The sequence below is a fragment of the Pan troglodytes genome, chromosome 7 (genome assembly GCF_028858775.2).
Source record: "Pan troglodytes isolate AG18354 chromosome 7, NHGRI_mPanTro3-v2.0_pri, whole genome shotgun sequence".
Classification (NCBI taxonomy): Eukaryota; Metazoa; Chordata; class Mammalia; order Primates; family Hominidae; genus Pan; species Pan troglodytes.
The window spans coordinates 55954751-55969461 of NC_072405.2; the positions used below are offsets into that span (position 1 = coordinate 55954751).

The window sequence follows — 14711 nt, forward strand, 5'->3', positions numbered from 1 at the left end:
TGTTCCAGTGATTCTGAAGTTTTCCTTTTAACTAAACTTAATACATTATAATTCATTAAACAGAGGTGGACTAGCAGAAAGACTAAATGGACTGCAGAATCGAGAGAGATCTGCTATTTCTTTGTGGAGACATCAATGTATTTCTTACCAAAAGACACTTTCAGGTAAGGCTTGTGCAGGAATCTGAGACAATGTGTAAAAAAATATTTTAGTTAAAAGAATTCTTACATTAAAATATATGAAGTTGATTGTTAATATTTTCATGACTTTTTAAAAATTTTTTCCAACATTCTAATTTTAACATGTAAAAACTATATATAGTAAATATATTTAACTTGATGAGTTTAAAAATAAGCATACTCTTATGAAAACATCACCACAATCTGTGCTATAAATCTACCCTTGACCTCCAAAAATTTTGTTCTATTCTTATCATTAAGAGCACTCTACCCTCTTAGCAAAATTTATTTTGTTTTATTTCATTATTTAGAGACAGGGTCTCACCGTTGCCCAGGCTGGAGTGTAGTGACATAATCATGTAGCCTCAAACTCTTGGGCTCAAGCAAATCCTCTCACTTCAGCCTCCCGACTGGCTAAGACCACAGGCTTTTTCCACCGTGCCCAGCTCCTCTTAGCAAAATTTTAAGAATACAATACAGTATGTTAACTATAGGCATGATTCTGTACTGCAGATCTCTAGGACTGGTTTATCTTATATAATCAAAACGTTGTACCCTTTGACAAATACCTCTCTATTGGCAGCCACCATTGCAGTCTCTGCTTCTGTAGCCAGAGCACTGTTAGTCAAGAAAAAGAGATAAAAGATATCCAAGTTGGAAAGCAAGAGGTAAAGCTGTCTCCGTTTGCAGATGACATGATCTTATATCTAGAAAACCCTATAAGACACCCTGCCCCTGCCAAAAAAAAGTTAGAACTAATAAATGAATTCAACATAGTAGCAGGATTAAAAATCAACATACAAAAATCAATTGCATTTCCATATATTAACAATGAAATTTCTGTATATTAACAACGAGATATTTTCTTTTCTCTTGGAAATTAAGAAAGCAGTCTCATTTACAATAACATCAAAAAGAATGAAATTTGGGACCGGGCATGATGGCTCACGCCTGTAATCCCAGCACTTTAGGAGGCTGAGGCGGGCAGATCATGAGGTCAAGAGATCGAGACCATTCTGGCCAACATGGTGAAACCCCATCTCTACTAAAAATATAAAAATTAGCTGGGCGTGGTGGTGCACGCCTGTAGTCCCAGCTACATGGGAGGCTGAGGCAAGAGAATCGCTTGAACCCAGGAGGCGGAGTCTTCAGTGAGCCAAGGTTGTGCCACTGCACTCCAGCCTGGCGACAGAGTGAGACTCTGTCTCAAAAAGAAAAGAAAAAGAATGAAATACTTAGGAATAAACTTAATCATGGATGTCAAGGACTTGTACTCTGAAAACTGACTTTTTTTTTTTCAGGTGTCATATAGGTCTCAGAAATTATTCCAACAAATGAGTTTATTCCTCCAAGGTCTAATGACTGAAAACTCTTGTTTTTCAACAAATTGCTTGATATTGAAAAGATTCCACATGTCTAGAAAAGCCTCCTCTCCTCCTAAACAGTGCTGATTTGGTAGTTTTTTCCTGTGTGTTCCCTCCATCTAGAGTAGGGGATGGGTAGGTGTGGGCCCAGTCATGTATTCCAAACCAACTATTATTAGTCTTTCCTGAGGGATCATTGGGATATACATTTTAATAGGTTCCCGGGTGGTTTCTGCACATGCTAGAATTTAAGAAACATTATTCTTAGAGTTGATCTCCCCATTCCCAATAATATATTCTTCTAAATAGATCACTCAACTGTTATGTTCTCAACTATTATATTACACATTTCTTTAGAAGACTTTTCAATTCTTATCTCATTTATTCCTTTTAAAATCCTTTCCGAGGCCAGGTGTGGTGGCTTATGCCTGTAATCTCCATCCTTTGGGAGGCCAAGATGGGAGGATCACTTGAGGCCAAGAGTTCAAGGCCAGCCTGAGCAATGTAGTGAAACCCATTCGCTGCAAAAATTTAAAAATTAACTGTACGTGGTGGCACACGTCTATAGTCCTAACTACTCGAGAGGCTGAGATGTGAGAATTGCTTGAGCCTAGGAGTTCTAGGTTACAGTGAGCTATGATCGCACCTCTGCACACCAGCCTGTGTGACACAGCAAGACCCTGTCTCTAAAAAAATACAAAAAACTCCTTTCCCAGCTGTCACTTAGCAATTGCCTTCTCTCACATTCTTGCATTAAAGTACTATAATATGAAATACATATATATGTATCAGGATGACCTAATATATATGACCCAAGAATACTTTTTCTTTTTTTATTTTATTTTACCTTTTTTTTTTTGAGACAGCATCTCGCTCTGTCACCCAGGCTGGAGTGTAGTGGCACGATCCTGACTCACTGCAACCTCCGTATCCTGAGTTCAAGCGATTCTCCTCCTCAACCCCCGGAGTAGCTGGGACTATAGGTGCCTGCCATCACGCCTGGCTAATTTTTGTATTTTTAGTTGAGATGGGGTTTCGCCATGTTGGGCAAGCTGATCTCGAACTCCTGACCTCAGGTGACGCACCCACCTCAGCCTCCCAAAGTGCTGGGATTACAGGTGTGAGCCATCATGCCCAGTCACTTTTTCTTCTATACATATCTGTGGGTCAATCCATTGTTATACTTACGACTTTGTTTCTTGGGGTTTTTTTATATTAATGATTATGACATTAAATAATAATCTTTACAACTCATTTGACCACCCTGAAGGCCAGGCAAACATAAAGTTTGCCTGGTCTTATTATTTAGAGAAGTCTTTTTTATTATTATTATTATATTTTAAGTTTTAGGGTACATGTGCACAACGTGCAGGTTTCTTACATATGTATATGTGTGCCATGTTGGTGTGCTGCACCCATTAACTCGTCATTTAGCATTACATATATCTCCTAATGTTATCCCTCCCCGCTCCCCCAACCCCACAACAGGCCTCAGTGTGTGATGTTCCCCTTCCTGTGTCCATGTGTTCTCATTGTTCATTTCCCACCTATGAGTGAGAACACGTGGTGTTCGGTTTTTTGTCCTTGCGATAGTTTGCTGAGAATAATGACTTCCAGCTTCATCCATGTCCCTACAAAGGACATGAACTCATCCTTTTTTATGGCTGCATAGTATTTCATGGTGTATATATGCCACATTTTCTTAATCCAGTCTATCATTATTGGACATTTGGGTTGGTTCTAAGTCTTTGCTATTGTGAATAGTGCCACAGTAAACATACGTGTGCATGTGTCTTTATAACAGCATGATTTATAATCCTTTGGATATATACCCAGTAATGGGATGGCTGGGTCAAATGGTAATTCTAGATCTAGATCCCTGAGGAATTGCCACACTGACTTCCACAATGATTGAACTAGTTTACACTCCCACCAACAGTGTAAAAGTGTTCCTATTTCTTCACATCCTCTCCAGCACCTGTTGTTTCCTGACTTTTTAATGATCACCATTCTAACTGGTGTGACATGGTATCTCATTGTGGTTTCGATTTGCATTTCTCTGATGGCCAGTGATGATGAGCATTTTTTCATGTGTCTGTTGGCTGCATAAAGTCTTCTCGTGAGAAGTGTCTGTTCATATCCTTTGCCCACTTGTTGATGGGGTTGTTTTTTTCTTGTAAATTTGTTTGAGTTCATTGTAGATTCTGGATATTAGCCCTTTGTCAGATGAGTAGATTGCGAAAGTTTTCTCCCATTCTGTAGGTTGCCTGTTCACTCTGATGGTAGTTTCTTTTGCTGTGCAGAAGCTCTTTAGTTTAATCAGATCCCATTTGTCAATTTTGGCTTTTGTTGCCATTGCTTTTGGTGTTTTAGACATGAAGTCCTTGCCCATGCCCATGTCCTGAATGGTATTGCCTAGGTTTTCTTCTAGGGTTTTTATGGTTTTAGGTCTAACATTTAAGTCTTTAATTCATCTTGAATTAATTTTTGTATAAAGTGTAAGGAAGGGATCCAGTTTCAGCTTTCTACATATCGCTACCTAGTTTTCCCAGCATCATTTATTAAATAAGGATTCCTTTCCCCATTTCTTGTTTTTGTCAGCTTTGTCAAAGATCAGATAGTTGTAGATATGCAGCATTATTTCTGAGGCCTCTGTGCTGTTCCATTGGTCTATATCTCTGTTTTGGTACCAGTACCATGGTGTTTCTGTTACTGTAGCCTTGTAGCATAGTTTGAAGTCAGGTAGCGTGATGCCTCCAGCTTTGTTCTTTTGGCTTAGGATTGACTTGGCAATGCGGGCTCTTTTTTGGTTCCGTATGAACTTTCAAGTAGTTTTTTCCAGTTCTGTGAAGAAAGTCATTGGTAGCTTGATGGGAATGGCATTGAATCTATAAATTACCTTGGACAGTATGGCCATTTTCACAATATTGATTCTTCCTACCCATGAGCATTCAATGTTCTTCCATTTGTTATTTAGAATTTAGGGAAGTCTTAATAGCACATTGGCTTAAACACAAAAAAAGAATTTAATGGTACTTGTAATTGAATGCCACAGGGACCATGCTTCAGGCATATTGGTTGAAAAGGCTGGCGGTCATTCTCTGTGTGGTAACTCTCCTCTTCAAGTCCGATAAAAAGAATGCTTTCTTTCCAATATTTTACCTGAAGTGCCCAAAATGACTTTCATTGGTCTGGTAGAGACAGGAATCCCTGCTTGAAATCATCCTAATCACTCTGGCCAACATGGGCTACAGTCAGTAACACACTACCATCCATATCCTTAACTTGTGATTATTTTATTTCCAGAGTTATTTAATAAAAATCAGCAGGAACTATTTGTAATTCTACAGTATGTTATCTCATTTTAGTCTTTCAATGATTCTTCATGTTCTCCTATTTATAAGTATTTGCATGTGTATATTTAACCTCTCAAATGTGAATGACCTGGAACTGGAGTGACCACTGTCTCTTATAATCAACCTCCCTCCATCTCTAAATAGTTTCTGTTTAATTTGTGTGTCACTCATTGCTTTCAGTTTAGTTTGTGGTTCTATGCATTATAAACTTCTTTTGTTCTGCTTGAACCAGAAAAATATTTCCTTGCCACTTAAATTCTCAAATGGCTCCTCCTTCTTTTGACTCCCTTCTTTTGAAGTAATGATATGAGAGAATGGCAAGCTTGAATTTCTTTCAACTGGATATAAATATTTGCATTATTGGGTTTCAGGAAGGCCACTTTGAGTTCTTAGGTACAACATTAGCTTTGTGTTGGGTTGTGGTGGATGGTGAACTATCAGATGGAAAAGAGGAGCATGGCACACAGGACTCTGGCTACTGGCGGCCTAAAAGGCCAGAACCTGAAGATATCATTTGCATACTGCGTTGACATTCATGCAGCTCTTTTGTTTCCTTTTTCCACATGAGGAGATGGAATGCTAATTCTGTGAGGACTCTTAGAGACATTCCAGTCCAAGCTCCTCCTTGGCAGATTGCCTAGAGGAGGGAGGTGACTTGCTCTGATTATCTAGCCAAGGAAGAGACAGGGCCAAAGCCAGGCCTCCTGGTTCCCAGTGCCATGCTCTTTCAAACCCTGCCACTCTTCTGCCATATGAAAATAATCATTTTAATCCTCTGCCAGTTTCCTCTTGATCTTACTAGTGGAGAATAACCAAATAGTCCAAATTGGACTTTGTATGTTTAGTTCAGGTAGCTGTCTTGAATTTTGCTGATGTTATTATAGCATTGACAAATTGTAAATATCTTCCAAGTAGGAGCAAAACATGGGCGAACTTTGAATTGGATCATAAATTCTTAAATAGTTTGGGTTCTATCTGTCCTGTTTCCCCCTTCAACATGATCCTCATTGTTGTATCACATTTGGAGGTTTGATGTTGGTGGGTACAATGCTGAAGGCTTACTACGTATTAAATCATTTCATATGCAAACTAATCTTCTAGAAGAGTTTGCTTTCCTTATTTTCCAGATTAAAAAAACTGTAGGTTGAGTATATGCTATAGATGACTAAGCCCAGATTTGAACTGTCAAGTCGAAGTTTGTTAATCTCTACAGACCTTCATTAGTTACTCTGTTTGGGCTGGAGAAAGTTAGGCTTAAGAAGACAAGGGATTAAGGAGTTAGCAAAATTAGAAGTATTAATACAAATGTTTTTCTTTTGAAAAAAATCTTACAAAATGTAGGTCTCTATCACATTCTTGAGACAGCACTAATTGGTGAAGCATAGGACATAGGTTTGAAGGTTGCAGAGACTGTGTAAATTGTGGAACTGTATAGGATGTCCTAAAGTCTTATGATTTTGATGGGAAGTGGCAGATTGTCTTCTTAATTATTGATATTAATACACATAGAATTCACTAGGCGTTGTCATCCCGGTTACTCACTATAGTGAATTGATCAAATTGTCAAGTATGTAGTTGACAGAGTGTCTTCTGCTTCTCTGGATAGAAAAATACCAAGTTAAACATGTATGACTGGTGGTCCAGAATGAAGGGAGAAAAAGGTGATTTTTTTTGTTTGGCTCAAAACAAAAACATAACTTATTTGAAATGTTCCTTACAATATCACTTCTTAAATTTTGTTCTAGATATTAAGTGTAGCATGTCAAACTAAGATTCTCCTTACTTATCTGCTTCAGAGATGAGAAATTATGGCTTACAAAATTGATCTGTCGATTATAATGATTTAGCTTGAGATCTTTCTTTCCACGTGTCTTCCATTTGGGGAGTATTTAATTACCCCACAGTTGAGAGGTCTGTTTTTGTCTGTATATTTATCCAAGTTGTTGTGTATGTCAGTATCCCACTCCCTTATATTGCTGGGTACTATTGCATGGTACGAATGTGCCACAGTTTGTTTAACTGTTCGTTGACTGAAGGGCCTTTGGGTCGTTTCCATATTTGAGTCATTACAAATAAAACGTGCTGTGAACATTTGTATACCAGTTTTTGAGTGAACATATGTTTTTATTTTTCTGGGATAAATGATCAAATGATTTAAAATGTTGGAATGTCTCTGACACATTATTCTGCCCATTTTTGTTTTGTTTTGTTTTGTTTTTTCTTTGAGGCAGAGTCTCGCTCTGTTGCCCAGGCTGGAGTGCAGTGGCACCATCTCAGCTCACTGCAAGCTCCGCCTCCTGGGTTCACACCATTCTCCTGCCTCAGCCTCCCGAGTAGCTGGGACTACAGGCACCCGCCACCATGCCTGGCTAATTTTTTGTATTTTTAGTACAGATAGGGTTTCACCGTGTTAGCCAGGATGGTCTTGATCTCCTGACCTCGTGATCCCCCCGCCTCGGCCTCCCAGAGTGCTGGGATTACAGGTATGAGCCACCATGCCCGGCCTATTCTGCCCTTTTAAAACACTTTGTATTTAAAAATAATTGTAGATTGACATGCAGTTAGAAATAATACTGAGAGATCCCTTGTACCATGCCCCCGGGTTCCCCCGGTAATGACATCTTTTATAACTGTAGAATGACAGGACAGCCAGGATGATGATCTCCAATACAGTCCATTGACCCTGCTCAGATTTCACCAATTTTACATGCATTTACTTCTGTGTGTATTTTTTGTTTTATGTAATCTTATCACCTGTTACTGTGGTCTGAATTTTTGTATGCTCCCAAAATTCATGTTGAAACCTAATCACCAGTTTGTTGGTATTAGGAGGTAAGTAAGGCATTTGGAAACTGATTAGGTCATGAGGTGGAGCCCTCATGAAGGGAATTAGAAGAGACCGTAGAGAGCTAGCTCGTCCTTCCACTGTGTGAGGAGGATACAGCAAGAAGAATCCAACTGTGAGAATGTAGGCTCTCACTAGGCACACAGTCTGCCAGAGCGTTGATCTTGGACTTCCCAGCCTGCAGAACTGTGAGAAACAAATTTCTGTTGCTTCGAAGCCACACAGCTCTGGTTTTTTTGTTGTAACAGCCAAGATGGACTAAGATACTTGTTTAGATTCATGTGACTATCACATAGTCCAGACACAGAAGGGTCCATCACCCCAAGGATTCTCATGCCACCCTTTATAGCCACAGTCATCTCTTTCCCACTCTCCTCCCTGATGCCTTGCAGCCACTAATCTGTTAAACATTTCCATAGTTTGTTATCTAAAAATGCTCACACCTGTAATTCCAGCACTTTGGGAGACCAAGGCCGGCAGATCACAAGGTCAGGAGTTTGAGACCAGCCTGGCCAACATGGTGAAACCCTGCCTCTACTAAAAATACAAAAATTAGCCAGGTGTGGTGGCAGGCGCCTGTAATCTCAGCTACGCAGGAGGCTGAGGCAGAGAATTACCTGAACCCGGGAGGCAGAGTTTGCAGTGAGCCGAGATGGCGCAACTGCACTCCAGCCTGGGTGACAGAGCAAGACTCTGTCTCAAAAAATAAAATAAGTTATAGAAATGGAATAATATAGTTTATAACCTTTTGGGATTGAGATTTTTCACTCAGTTTAATTCCCCGGAGATTTATCCAAGTTGTTGTGTATGTCAGTAACCCACTCCATATTGCTCGGTAGTATTCCATGGTACAAATGTGCCACAGTTTGTTGAACTATTTGTTGATGAAGGGCCTTTGGGTTGTTTCCATATTTGAGTCATTACAAATAAAAGGTGCTGTGAACATTTGTGTACCAGTTTTTGAGTGAACATGTTTTTATTTTTCTGGGATAAATGATCAAGATTGCGATTGTCAGGTGTTATGGTAAGGGCATGTTTTGTTTCGTTAAAAAAGGCATAAGAATACCAAATACTTCAATGAATTCTTTTTTTTTATACTTTAAGTTTTAGGGTACATGTGCACATCATGCAGGTTTCTTACATATGTATATATGTGCCATGTTGGTGTGCTGCACCCATTAACTCGTCATTTAACATTAGGTATATCTCCTAATGCTATCCCTCCACCCTGCCCCCACCCCACCCACAACAGGCCCTGGTGTGTGATGTTCCCCTTCCTGTGTCCATGTGTTCTCATTGTTCAATTCCTACCTATGAGTGAGAACACGCGGTGTTTGGTTTTTTGTCCTTGCGATAATTTGCTGAGAGTGATGGTTTCCAGCTTCATCCATGTCCCTACAAAGGACATGAACTCATCCTTTTTTTATGGCTGCATAGTATTCCATGGTGTATATGTGCCACATTTTCTTAATCCAGTCTATGATTTTTGGACATTTGGGTTGGTTCCAAGTCTTTGCTATTGTGAATAGTGCCACAATAAACATACATGTGCATGTGTATTTATAGCAGCATGATTTATAATCCTTTGGGTATATACCCAGTAATGGGATGGCTGGGTCAAATGGTATTTCTAGTTCTAGATCCCTGAGGAATCGCCACACTGACTTCCACAATGATTGAACTAGTTTACAGTCCCACCAACAGTGTAAAAGTGTTCCTATTTCTTCACATCCTCTCCAGCACCTGTTGTTTCCTGACTTTTTAATGATCGCCATTCTAACTGGTGTGACATGGTATCTCATTGTGGTTTCGATTTGCATTTCTCTGATGGCCAGTGATGATGAGCATTTTTTCATGTGTCTGTTGGCTGCATAAATGTCTTCTTGTGAGAAGTGTCTGTTCATATCCTTTGCCCACTTGTTGATGGGGTTGTTTTTTTCTTGTAAATTTGTTTGAGTTCATTGTAGATTCTGGATATTAGCCCTTTGTCAGATGGGTAGACTGCAAAAATTTTCTCCCACTCTGTAGGTTGCCTGTTCACTCTGATGGTAGTTTCTTTTGCTCTGCAGAAGCTCTTTAGTTTAATTAGATCCCATTTGTCAATTTTGGCTTTTGTTGCCATTGCTTTTGGTGTTTTAGACGTGAAGTCCTTGCCCATACCTATGTCCTGAATGGTATTGCCTAGGTTTTCTTCTAGGGTTTTTATGGTTTTAGGTCTAACATTTAAGTCTTTAATCCATCTTGAATTAATTTTTGTATAAGGTGTAAGGAAGGGATACAGTTTCAGCTTTCTACATATGGCTAGCCAATTTTCCCAGCACCATTTATTAAATAGGGAATCCTTTCCCCATTTCTTGTTTTTGTCAGCTTTGTCAAAGATCAGATAGTTGTAGATATGCGGCATTATTTCCGAGGGCTCTGTTTTGTTCCATTGGTCTATGTCTCTGTTTTGGTACCAGTACCATGGTGTTTTTGTTACTGTAGCCTTGTAGTATAGTTTGAAGTCAGGTAGCGTGATGCCTCCAGCTTTGTTCTTTTGGCTTAGGATTGACTTGGCAATGCGGGCTCTTTTTGGTTCCGTATGAACTTTAAAGTATTTTTTTCCAATTCTGTGAAGAAAGTCATTGGTAGCTTGATGGGGATAGCACTGAATCCATTTCCCAATATTGATTCTTCCTATCCATGAGCATGGAATGTTCTTCCATTTGTTTGTATCCTCTTTTATTTCGTTGAGCAGTGGTTTGTAGTTCTCCTTGAAGAGGTCCTTCCCATCCCTTGTAAGTTGGATTCCTAGGTATTTTATTCTCTTTGAAGCAATTGTGTATGGGAGTTCACTCAGGATGTGGCTCTCTGTTATTGGTATATAAGAATGCTTGTGATTTTTGCAAATTGATTTTGTATCCTGAGACTTTGCTGAAGTTGCCTGTCAGCTTAAGGAGATTTTGGGCTGAGACGATGGGTTTTTCTAGATATACAATCATCTCATCTGCAAACAGGGACAATTTGACTTCCTGTTTTCCTAGTTGAATACCCTTTATTTCCTTCTCCTGCCTGATTGCCCTGGCCAGAACTTCCAACACTATGTTGAATAGGAGTGGTGAGAGAGGGCATGCCTGTCTTGTGCAGTTTTCGAAGGGAATGCTTCCAGTTTTTGCCCATTCAGCACGATACTGGCTGTGGGTTTGTCATAGATAGGTCTTACTGTTTTGAGATACGTCCCATCAATACGTGATTTATTGAGAGTTTCTAGCATGAAGGTTGTTGAATTTTGTCAAAGGGCTTTTCTACATCTATTGAGATTTTCACGTGGTTTTTGTCGTTGGTTTTGTTTATATGCTGGGTTACGTTTATTGATTTGCATATGTTGAACCAGCCTTGCATCCCATGGATGAAGCCCACTTGATCATGGTAGATAAGCTTTTTGATGTGCTGCTGGATTCGGTGTGCCAGTGTTTTATTGAGGATTTTTGCATCGATGTTCCTCAGGGATATTGGTCTAAAATTCTCTTTTTTGGTTGTGTCTCTGCCAGGCTTTGGTATCAGGATGATGCTAGCCTCATAAAATGAGTGAGGGAGGATTCCCTCTTTTTCTGTTGATTGGAATAGTTTCAGAAGGAAAGATACCAGCTCCTCCTTGTATCTCTGGTAGAATTCGGCTGTGAATCCATCTGGTCCTGGACTTTTTTTGTTTGGTAAGCTATTAATTATTGCCTCAATTTCAGAGCCTGTTATTGGTCTGTTCAGAGATTCAGCTTCTTGCTGGTTTAGTCTTGAGAGTGTGTATGTGTCGAGGAATTTATCCATTTCTTCTAGATTTTCTAGTTTATTTGCGTAGAGGTGTTTATATTATTCTCTGATGGTAGTTTGTATTTCTGTGGATTGGTGGTGATATCCCCTTTATCATTTTTTATTGCGTCTATTTCATTCTTCTCTCTTTTCTTCTTTTAGTCTTGCTAGTAGTGTATCAATTTTGTTGATCTTTTCAAAAAACCAGCTCCTGGATTCATTGATTTTTTTGAAGGGTTTTTTGTATTTCCTTCAGTTCTGCTCTGATCTTAGTTATTTCTTGCCTTCTGCTAGCTGTTGAGTGTTTGCTCTTGCTTGTCTAGTTCTTTTAATTGTGATATTAGGGTGTTAATTTTAGATCTTTCCTGCTTTCTCTTGTGGGCATTTAGTGCTATAAATTTCCCTCTACACACTGCTTTGAATATGTCCCAGAGATTCCGGTATGTTGCGTCTTTGTTCTCGTTGGTTTCAAAGAACATCTTTATTTCTGCCTTCATTTCGTTATGTACCCAGTAGTCATTCAGGAGCAGGTTGTTCAGTTTCCATGTAGTTGAGCAGTTTTGAGTGAGTTTCTTAATCCTGAGTTCTAGTTTGATTGCACTGTGGTCTGAGAGACAGTTTGTTATAATTTCTGTTCTTTTACATTTCCTGAGGAGAGCTTTACTTCCAACTATGTGGTCAGTTTTGGAATAGGTGTGGTGTGGTGCTGAGAAGAATGTATATTCTGTTGATTTGGGGTGGAGAGTTCTGTAGATGTCTACTAGGTCCGCTTGGTGCAGAGCTGAGTTCAATTCCTGGGTATCCTTGTTAACTTTGTGTCTCGTTGATCTGTCTAATGTTGACAGTGGAGTTTTAAAGTCTCCCATTATTATGGTGTGGGAGTCTAAGTCTCTTTTTATGTCTCTAAGGACTTGCTTTATGAGTCTGGGTGCTCCTGTACTGGGTGCATATATATTTAGGATAGTTAGCTCTTCTTGTTGCATTGATCCCTTTACCATTATGTAATGGCCTTCTTTGTCTCTTTTGATCTTTGTTGGTTTAAAGTCTGTTTTATCAGAGACTAGGATTGCAACCCCTGCCTTTTTTTGTTTTCCATTTGCTTTTAGATCTTCCTCCATCCTTTTATTTTGAGCCTATGTGTGTCTCTGCAAATGAGATAGGTTTCCTGAATGCAGCACACTGATGGGTCTTGACTCTTTATCCAATTTGCCAGTCTGTGTCTTTTAATTGGCACATTTAGCCCATTTACATTTAAAGTTAATATTGTTAGGTGTGAATTTGATCCCGTCATTATGATGTTACCTGGTTATTTTGCTCATTAGTTGATGCAGTTTCTTCCTAGCCTCAATGGTCTTTACAATTTGTCATGTTTTTGCAATGCCTGGTACCAGTTATTCCTTTCCATGTTTAGTGCTTCCTTCCGGAGCTCTTTTAGGGCAGGCCTGGTGGTGACAAAATCTCCCAACATTTGTTTGAAACAATTTTATTTCTCCTTCACTTATGAAGCTTAGTTTGGCTGGATATGAAAATCTGGGTTGAAAATTATTTTCTTTAAGAATGTTGAATATTGGCCCCCATTATCTTCTGGCTTGCAGAGTTTCTGCAAAGATGTCAGCTGTTAGTCTGATGGGCTTCACTTTGTGGGTAACCCCACCTTTCTCTCTGGCTGCCCTTAACATTTTTTCCTCCATTTCAACTTTGGTGAATCTGACAATTATGTGTCTTGGAGTTGCTCTTCTTGAACAGTATCTTTGTGGCGTTCTCTGTATTTGCTGAATCTGAATGTTGGCCTGCCTTGCTAGATTGGGGAAGTTCTCCTGGATAATATCCTGCAGAGTGTTTTCCAACTTGGTTCCATTCTCCCTGTGACTTTCAGGTACACCAATGAGACGTAGATTTGGTGTTTTCACATAGTCCCATATTTCTTGGAGGCTTTGTTCATCTCTTTTTATTCTTTTTTCTCTAAACTTCTCTTCTCGCTTCATTTCATTCATTTTATCTTCCATCACTGATACCCTTTCTTCCAGTTGATCGAATTGGCCACTGAGGCTTGTGGGTTCGTCCTGTCGTTCTCTTGTTGTGGTTTTTAGCTCCATGAGGTCCTGAAATGACTTCTCTGCATTGGTTATTCTAGTTAGCCATTTGTCTAATCTTTTTTCAAGGTTTTTAACTTCTTTGCCATGGGTTTGAACTTCCTGCTTTAGCTCGGAGAAGTTTGATCATCTGTAGCCTTCTTCTCTCAACTTGTGAAAGTCATTCTCCGTCCAGCTTTGTTCCATTCCTGGTGAGGAGTTGCGTTCCTTTGGAGGAGGAGAGGCTCTCTGCTTTTTAGAATTTTTAGTTTTTCTGCTGTTTTTTCCCCATCTTTGTGGTTTTATCTACCTTTGGTCTTTGACGATGGTGACGTACAGATGGGGTTTTGGTGTGGATTTCCTTTTCTGTTTGTTAGTTTTCCTTCTAACAGTCAGGACCCTCAGCTGCAGGTCTGTTGGAGTTTGCTGGAGGTCCACTCCAGACCCTGTTTGCCTGGGTATCAGCAGCGGAGGCTGCAGAACAGCCAATATTGGTGAACAGCAAATGTTGCAGCCTGATTGTTTCTGGAAGTTTTGTCTCAGAGGAGTACCTGGCTGTGTGAGGTGTCAGTCTGCCCCTACTCGGGGGTGCCTCACAGTTGGGCTACTCGGAGGTCAGGGCCCCACTTGAGGAGGCAGTCTGTCCGTTCTCAGATCTCCAGCTGCGTGCTGGGAGAACCACTACTCTCTTCAAAGCTGTCAGACAGGGACTTTTGAGTCAGCAGAAGTTTCTGCTGCCTTTTTTTTGGCTATGTCCTGCCCCCAGAGGTGGAGTCTACAGAGGCAGGCAGGCCTCCTTGAGCTCCAGTGGGCTCCACCCCGTTCGAGCTTCCTAGCTGCTTTGTTTACCTACTCAAGCCTCAGCAATGGCGGGCTCCCCTCCCCCAGCCTCGCTGCCGCCTTGCAGTTTGATTTCAGACTGCTGTGCTAGCAATGAGCGAGGCTCTGTGGGCGTAGGACCCTCCGAGCCACGTGCGGGATACAATCTCCTGGTGTGCCATTTGCTAAGACCATTGGAAAAGCGCAGTATTAGGGTGGGAGTGACCCGATTTTCTAGGTGCCGTCTGTCACCCCTTTCCTTAGCTAGGAAAGGGAATTCCCTGACCCCT

At 40.2% G+C, this 14711-nt stretch overlaps 1 protein-coding gene across 35 annotated transcripts in view; it reads left to right on the forward strand.

Moving 5' to 3' along the window:
- SPIDR (scaffold protein involved in DNA repair) overlaps positions 1-14711 on the forward strand; it is a 475230-nt gene that overhangs the window by 147459 nt on the left and 313060 nt on the right. For 31 of the 35 annotated variants that reach the window (XR_010159535.1, XM_063817068.1, XM_009455296.5 and 28 more), the window contains one exon: positions 64-164. The exons of the other annotated variants lie outside the window; for them this stretch is intronic. Coding sequence is in view for 26 of the 31 variants with exons in the window: in XM_063817068.1 (XP_063673138.1) it covers positions 64-164 (101 nt within the window). In the remaining 5 variants the exon portion in view is untranslated. The remainder of the gene's footprint in view (positions 1-63; positions 165-14711) is intronic. 35 annotated transcript variants of the gene reach the window in all.